This window comes from Oryzias melastigma, linkage group LG1 (assembly GCF_002922805.2).
Source record: "Oryzias melastigma strain HK-1 linkage group LG1, ASM292280v2, whole genome shotgun sequence".
NCBI lineage: Eukaryota > Metazoa > Chordata > Actinopteri > Beloniformes > Adrianichthyidae > Oryzias > Oryzias melastigma.
Window position 1 is genome coordinate 18199998 of NC_050512.1, and position 8709 is coordinate 18208706.

The following is an 8709-nucleotide window of genomic DNA, read 5'->3' on the forward strand; positions in this document are numbered from 1 at the left end:
CCACTGCTGAAAAGAAATCATAAAAAAGCGAGACTGGAATTTGCAAAAATGCATGTTGACAAGCCACAAAGCTTCTGGGAGAATGTCCGTTGACAGATGAGACCAAACTGGAGCTTTTTGGTACGGCACATCAACTATGTTCATAGACTCAAAAACCAAGCATACGAAGAAAAGAACACTGTCCCTACGGTGAAACATGGAGGAGGCTCAGTAATGTTTTGGGGCTGCTTTGCTGCATCTGGCCCAGGGTGTCTTGAATGTGTGCAAGGTAGAATGAAATCTGAAGACTATCAAGCCATTCTGGAGAGAAATGTGCTGCCAAGTGTCAGAAAGCTTGGTCTCAGTCGCAGGTCATGGGTCTTCCAACAGGACAACGATCCAAAACACACAGCCAAAATCACCCAGGAATAAAAGCGTTGGACTGTTCTAAAGTGGCCTTCCATGAGCCCAGATCTGAATCCCATTGAACATCTGTGGAAGGAGCTGAAACATGCCATAATAATATTGGTAATATTTTACTACACTCTACTATATTAATAAAGATTGCAAATCAGTGATCGCAAATATTTGTACTCGAATTTTCGGGAGTAGATAGGGAGTACCTGAGCACCCGGACTCTCGTTACAGTCCTACCACTTGAGAAGATCTTCATGGAGGAAGATAGCTGCTAGACTGAGTTCAAATCTGGTGAAGAGGTACAGGAAACATTGACATCTGTGATTGTCAAATAGGGTTACATTCACATTAACCCTCGTGCTCTCTTGTGGGGTCCAGATGACCCTACTTTAATGTAAACATTACAAGGATAGCACAAGTTACAAAAAAACTAACTTTTATTTTTGACTGAATCCTGGTTTTCTGCACCTTTATACAAATAAAACCAGACTGTTTTTCCTGGATTATTTATTTTTGGTATTACGTTGTTTACAGTTGAAGTGTTCCCATCAGTGACCGCCAAAAATCTTGCCGCCCCAGTTATTTTATTATATATAAATATCATATACCCTGAATATACTGATTTGTGTTCTGTAGAATAGAATAAACTGCAGGATTTCTGTCATAATGATTAGAAAAGCGTTCTTCAAGCACATGTCAGTCCTTTGCCAGGCTATGAGTTTCTGTTTTTCTCCCTTTAAACACTAAATAATGTTTTCCAAAGAACAAAGCAGCAGTCATGTTGGTGCACAGAGACGGGGGGAAGTCCACTGTTGCTCTCATAATTGAGGTAATAAATCTGTATTGTTAACAGTGGAAGACAAAAAGACGTGTGAAGCCAATAACGCTATGAATCGCCTCCCTGCAGGAATCGTTGCTTAGTGTCAGGGGAAGCAGCGATTAATAGAGTAATTAAACCTTTTTTCGTTTGAGGTAGATTTAAGGCTTGATTCACAAGAGGGGCGTTCTGTGCACTCAGAACGTGCTTCGACTTTAAAGGAGCCTTTTCCTCTAATTTGCTTTGTTCTTACTATTTCTTCACATATAGAGCAGATGCTTGTAACATAGTTTGAGTTTTTGAAAGTGTTATTACCGTGCTCTATCTCAATTTTCCCCCATTAGTTTCGCGACTGTTTACGCTCTCATTAGCAATGCACTTTGAACAGAGGCCATCAACGTCTGCCTTGCTGAAATATGTCCAGCTGCTTTTATTCATCAAAGATGATCCCCGGCTTTTAATATTGGCTGCCATCTTGTTGCTGCCAGCGAGGTGTGTCAATTCGGCGTGGAAATGGTGGCATGTCTGGGAAAGACCCGAGCGCACGTGCCGCAATCACTATCCGAACACAGCCTGCCAGCTGCACGCACAGCCGTCCTCTGCAATTATGCTGTTATTCCTAAGTAAGAAATATTAGCTGCTGTTGGAGCACACACTCTCCGTCTCTGTCCCTTATGCTAGTTATGATGTTATTGCTGAAGATGAAATATTGGCTCTCTTCACCTTGGAAATGATCTTAACTGTTGAACGTAACATCCATCAATGAGCAAGCAGCACCGACAGGCGCTAAGCTAATCACTGGCTGCATGACTAATTACCATTTCAGGACTGAGATGATGGGAAATGACAGCAGCCTGAGCCTCTATCTGGTCATCCAGCAGCCCATGCAATTAAATGGCTTGATTGACCCTTTGTTTTCATAATGCTGGCTTAGACAGAGATGACTGGTTAGACAAGCCTGTTATCATGGAAGCCTCTAATGGGAGGACATGAGGTGCTTTGTGTCTAATGAATGAATAAAATGCTGGTGCAGAAAACAAATTCATTTTGTTTTGTTTTTTTAAACGGAACTGCCTGCTTCCTCCCTTTGTTCTGCCCTTATTTTTAAAATGTTTTGCAATATAATGAAATCACTTTTCCCCCATAAGGGTACAAAAGTCCTATTTTTTTCTTTTTTTTAAATTTTGTCTAATTGTATGCTCCAGGGTGCTAAAGCTAAACCCGTGGTGTCCTTCATTGCTGGGCTGACCGCGCCTCCTGGCCGTAGGATGGGTCATGCCGGCGCCATCATCGCCGGTGGAAAGGGCGGAGCCAAAGAGAAGATCGCAGCCCTTCAGTCTGCTGGAGTTGTCGTCAGCATGTCCCCAGCTCAGCTGGGCAGCACCATGTACAAGGTGAGTGGTTAGTATGGCGTCAAATAAGTGTCAAAATGAAACCTGTGCGCTTAAACAGTAAAAGACATTAACACATTTGTTTTTACGTTCGATATGTCCGTTTTTCTTTGATTCGAATGTAAAATTTCTGCTGTTAAGTTGCTTTAAAAAATAAAAATACAATGCAATACAATGTTTTTTTAATAAAGCCTAAGTAACAATTTAAGTTCCCTGTTGTGTGATCAATAAATTTCTAATTTAGTTTAATAAATGAGCCTCAATATACGTGCGTACTTTTTGAATCGATGTTTCATTACTCAATTTATATATTTATATATATGCCTGTATCCTCTTGATGTGATTTTGACAGTATTGTACCAGGAGAAATTTTGTATTAAAGACAAAAAAAATGTTAAACATACAACTAAATGTATTTCTTTGCAACTTTGTGAAAGACCATACGTTTTATTTTGACAGGTTTTTCACCCCATAGTTTAGATTCACACAATCATGAAACTTAACTAAAACTAAAGGCATATTTTTCACGTTTTGCCTTGTAGATTTGTACATGCCACATAAAAAACATTGATCTAATATAACCTAAAAAGTAGACTTTTAGAAAGCAGAACTTTGTTTGTCCCTACACTGAGCCCAAATGATCACGATTCTAATCATAAAGGCCGACATCCTGGCACAAACTGACCTATCTGTCCTCAGATCACATCCCTTTCTACGCTGGAGTCTTTTTAACCAAAGCAGATTTATTCAGTTGACTAAAACCTAAAGGCTGGCTTACTCTGAAAGAGCAACTATGTTGGCAACGGGAGAAAGGCGGCGAGAGGAACAGAAGCGGCGTGTTCTGATAACATCAGTACAGTGCTACATCTAGAAATATCCCCCTAGCAGTTTTTGCTGTTTCATTACAGCAAAAAAACTCTATTTGAACTTTATGCTGAAAGTTTTACATGCACATATTTCAGCGCTAATACACAGAATAGTGTCAATTTGCTGTGCTTTTTAGTGTCTCTGAATACAAAAAAACACATTTTCACATCAAGCAGTTAACAGCTGATTATGTAGGATGATAAATAGCCTCATTTAAGTAAGGTTTTCTACATTTGTCTGTCAGAATTGATTGTTGTGGCATGTTCAGTGATTGAAATTTAATCAGATTACTGTTTTCCCTCTTGAGTGTTTGTATTTATATCACATCAATCAATGTCTGAATGATTGAAAAAAAGGAAACTTCTAAAGAAAAGTTTTTCTGGCTACAAACCTGCATCAATGTCTCAGTTTTGCAGTAATTTACCATTTTCTAAATGGCAAAATTAAAAGTAGGAAACACAAATCTTTAGGTGAATTGTTCTCCTTGGACCCTAAAAGTCTCTTAGGTCAGAGACAGTGTGTTGGGTTCAAAGCCTAAACTTTGAAGAAGAGAAAGGAGCAGAAATGACAGCTGCTGCATTGGTGCCACTGCTTCTTTATTTCATGTTATCTCAAGGGAAGCCCCAGTTAACAAGATGTATAAAAAGTGAAAGGATGTATTACACCCATTCATCATCCTATACTTTCATTACCACTGCTGGCACTACTGCACACAGATATAGATTTACATTTTTTTCCTAGCGTTTAATTCATAATCATTATGTGTAATGATGAAAAACGTGCTGTGTGATTGCTCATTTTGCCCCATGTTGTGTTCATACATCTCTGTTAATCTCATTGACCACTCTAATTGAAATAATAACATGTAACGCTTTGGGTGTGGCCAGGAACAACCCCTCCTCATCCTCTATCCGTATCTCCTGATCAGAAAAACGTGCACCTGTACAGGTGAAACCTGACGTTTGCTGCACAAGACACAACTTTTCCCTAAAATGTCTAATTTCAAGCAGTAAGGATGCTAACAGCATCTCATCTCTGCTCTTGTGGGACCTAGAACATCTTTGTTTAAATCACAGTGAATTAGGAACAGATGAAAAAAATAATACATTTAGCTTGAAGGTCTGTAAGCTTGCAGGAGATCGCATAAACAGATGGATGATGGGAAGTGGGGGCAGGTTTACTCGGCACAAAATGTCTTGCTCACAAGTCAGAGGCAGGGCACTAATCCCGCTCTGCAGAAACTGTCCTAGATTTTTTTATTTTTTTTACTAAAAGCAGCATAATCATAATCAAAAGCCGACTAGAAATGCTTAAAACAAGTTAAGTCCAGGTAAAATGTAGCATGTCATTTTTTTTGCTTTAAGTCTCTTTTGTACTTTGCTCAAGCTAAGTTTGATTTTTTTACAGACTTTGAGAGAGAGAGAGAGAGAAAAAAAGAAGAAACAAAACATTTAGGAAAAACAGTTGAATTCCTGCAAAACGATAGCAGCTACTTTATTGAAAATGCATTTCAGCTTCGTACCTGGGGGGGGATTGGTGCACAGGAGAGGCAAACCGGAGCGCTTGTTATCGGCATGAAGCGTCCAAATAGAGGGAGGGGATGAGAGGAAAAGACATCCAGTTGAAACCAGTTCACGTCTTCTATCGTGTCTGGAAATTCCTCTGTGGTGTAGAGTTTTAAAGTTTAATCCCCTGAGACTGGATCAGTATACGCATATTTAAATATATAAATCCTTTTTCAGACCGGGGGGGTAAATTTGCACGCTTCTTCCGTTCAAGTCTAATACAACTTGACAATATTTTTTGGTTTTAGAATAGTTTAAATATATATGGAAACAAAGCTTAAATCAGTGTAAATTGTAAACCTTTTTTTTTTTTTTTTTTACTGCTTTTAAGCATTTATATATACTCTGTTGTCTTCTTCTTTACTTTAGCACTTGTTGGTTTATTTACAAAGTCATTTCTCTTTTAAGAGGTAAATAAAGGTTTTATTCTTTTCCTTAGAGCATTTTTTAATGTTTGGATCAGGCTATAAGTTGGGCTTTACTTTGAAAATAGAAACAACTCTTGATTATAATTTGAAAAAACAGGAACTTATTTTGGCACTGCATCTTAATGTAAAAGTCATCTGAATGCATCATTGACTCTAAATGAGAACTGGACTGAGTGGTCCCTCCCCCCTTGCATTCCAAATAGGAAGTACCCTAGATCTGCACAAAGCCAAAATCCTGTTCTCATCCTATAGAGAAATAAGCAGCTATTATATTTTTTTTCATTATGTTTTTTTTCTTTTGTGAAAGTTCAAGTTCGAAACGTTTGACAGATTCTCCCAAGTCTGCTTTCAAATGCTAAGAGTTAGGGATGTCCTGATCAGTTTTTTTGCCCGATCCAATTCTAATCATTTGATTTTAAGTGTCGGCCGATACCGAGTCCCGATCCAATACTTTTATAACTCATTTTTAAAAAAAAAATCAAATTTAATAAACAGATTCCGTTTATTTAAATTGACATTATTATATTATCATTTAAAACTTAAACAGAGAACTTTTGTAAAGTAGCTTTAACAAATAAGTGTAACTGTTACCTAAAAAAAAGCTTATCCAATAAATGTGGGTGATAATTAGTCATTTGAGAAGTTTAGTGACTTTAGCTTTTATATCTTCAGAACTATTAAACATTTTTAACAGAATGTGATTAATATCTTCATTTAAAATTCATACAAATTAATCCTGACCTTCATGTAGCATAAATATAATGATGATGAGGAATCACGATTAATATCATTAGAATAATTAAACAACGTATCTTTACTAACTTTTTACAACTTAAAGCTCTTAAAGCTCTTAAAACATCACATTTTGGGTTTTATTGCCACAGCGGTTAATTTTTTTAAACTTTTATTTCTCTTTCAGAAAAACAAAAAAGGCATATCAAAGAACAGCTCGGGTCCTAAGTGGTTAAACCGCGTAGCTAGCACTTAGCATTTAGCATCTGCTATGTAGCTGTCTTTCTGTCAGCCGCACAGAGAGCTTAACATCAACAACTTCTTTCTGTTGAAATCATTTGTAGGTCGTCGTTTGCATTAAGACAAACTAATAGAGACACTTGATGTGAGTTTAAACATTTTTAAAAGAGTTATTGAACATCTTGCTAGCTTGACTGAACTGTTTTGTTAGCCTATTGCTTGAACTGTTACGTATTCTACGGGGCTTTCCAGCAATAATGTCGTGATCCGTTCTTGTGGAGTATTTATCTGTAATAATAACCTTAAAATGTAAAGCGCGGATCATAATAAGTTAAATATCCAATATTCATCGGAGACAGCATTCAATAGCGATCGAGTCATCACCCACGTGATTGGGCACGATTTTTTATTTTTTTTTTATCATGCAGCGGCGTCTGTATCATGAAAAAATGGAGACTGAAATGACTTCAGTCACCATTTTTACGTAAACTTCTGTCTATGGGTAATGTCACACAATCAGTGGACTGCATACAGCAAAACTTTTATTTTGGTGGAAATTGTGTCGTTTGGAGTAATTTTGCAACTGTCGCATAGAAAAATTAGCAAAGTTTATGCAAATATTTATTTTTTATGAGAAAATAAACATTCTGAATTTTCAATCATCTTATTATCTTTCCTTTCAGCTGTAAAGGTCGACCCAAACAAATGTTTAGTTCTAATAGGGAAGTGCCGGGAGCATCTCTATGATTTCTCTGCATACCTGCCTCAGAGCTCTCATCGCTGCTCGTTTGCGGTTGTTTTGTCTGCTTTCTTTCACACCACGCTTCCATCTGCTCTCCTCTGTTTTAGTCTCTGCCGTCACTTTTGAGTGGCAACCTCTGCTTTTGCCGGCTTTTTACCTCTTGTTTTGTTCTCGACTCTTGCCAGCATCTGTTTTCCTGCCCCGTTCATTACAAACCGCTCCGCCGTCGTACCTCGGAGTTATGATTCCCGTCGAGTACCCTTGAGTTAGTGCCTGGTTGTGATCCACACATCAAAGCGTGTTGTCTGTTCTTGTCACAAACACGGCGCATGTCTCCTTTCTTCTCGTCAGCGCTCGCATCCCTTTAACCTCCCTGTTTTAGCTCTCGTTTACAGCCGCCTCTCGATCCACTTAACCCCGCCGTACTCCGTTCCAAACGCTAAAGCGGGAATGCGGCAAACCGGGCCACAAGAGCTTATTTTATTCTAAATGTTGTCCTAGATAAATGTTGTCCTTCAATAAATCGAGTGTTGCATTTCAAGGCTGCCTTTCAAAAACACATTTTTGATTTTGAATTCTTCCTCAGGGTGGCAGTAGACCTTTAGATATCCACACGCCACAGAGGAACCAGCATGTGCTGCAGCTCTGGTGTGTTCTCCAGACCTGATAAATGGCATTTGCATTAAGTTACTCCCAGAATAGAAAAAAAAAATTCTCAGGGAACGATGTATTCTATCATCCTGCGATTTGTGTGATATTCTCCAAATTGAATATGTAAATAGCAACATCCTTTTTCTAATGGCTAGAATAACGCTTCCTCATTCCAAGTCTCCCATGCTCGGGCCGTGCAGATAAACACGGCAACCGCTGAGCCCACATAAATCAGATCTTCACACACGTATCTGCCTCATCAGTCACGTTGGAGTGAGCCGTCTTTACGTGACGTGCACGCGCCGCATTGTTCGACGGGTGGGTGTTTTCCAGCTGTCCTCTCACAGGGGCTTCTCTCGTTTTGTCCTTTGTCCGCAGGAGTTCGAGAAGAGGAAGATGTTGTAGGATGCGAGACAGCTGACCTTCGACCCTCTTTTCTCCACCACCTGTAACGTGAAGTGATTCCGGAGGTGGACGTGCCCTACAGGATCTGTACACCCAGATAATTTCATCAAAGATGCGCACATACAGTGTTTATATTGTAATTTCAGCCATGAACTTGTACCTTGCACATAATGGAAAAGAAAATAAAACATTAGTGTCCTAATGGCCTCCTAAAGACCTCATTGTACACTCTTTAAATGTGTTTGTTTTTCTTTGCTGAAGCAGCAGAAAGAGGGATACGACGGTCGTTTGTTTGCAACATGGAAGCTTCCTTTTACCTCTCCATTCACAGCTTTATATCAAAAATATTTCTTCTCTGTGTTTTGAACATGCGCACACAAAAATCTTGACAGATTTTTAGTTGAATATTTTATAAATCTGAACGCTAAAAGTGTCAAGGTTGCCATTCACATCAAAAAAAGAGAATAAAATGAAT

At 38.6% G+C, this 8709-nt stretch overlaps 1 protein-coding gene across 1 annotated transcript in view; it reads left to right on the forward strand.

The window, feature by feature from the left end:
* Positions 1–8471, forward strand: part of suclg1 (succinate-CoA ligase GDP/ADP-forming subunit alph) — a 21334-nt gene extending 12863 nt beyond the window's left edge. The window contains exons 8-9 of the mRNA XM_024289861.2: positions 2419–2607; positions 8208–8471. Of these exons, the coding sequence (XP_024145629.1) occupies positions 2419–2607; positions 8208–8234 (216 nt within the window). The 3' untranslated portion in view covers positions 8235–8471. The remainder of the gene's footprint in view (positions 1–2418; positions 2608–8207) is intronic.
* The last annotated feature ends 238 nt before the right edge of the window (positions 8472–8709 follow it).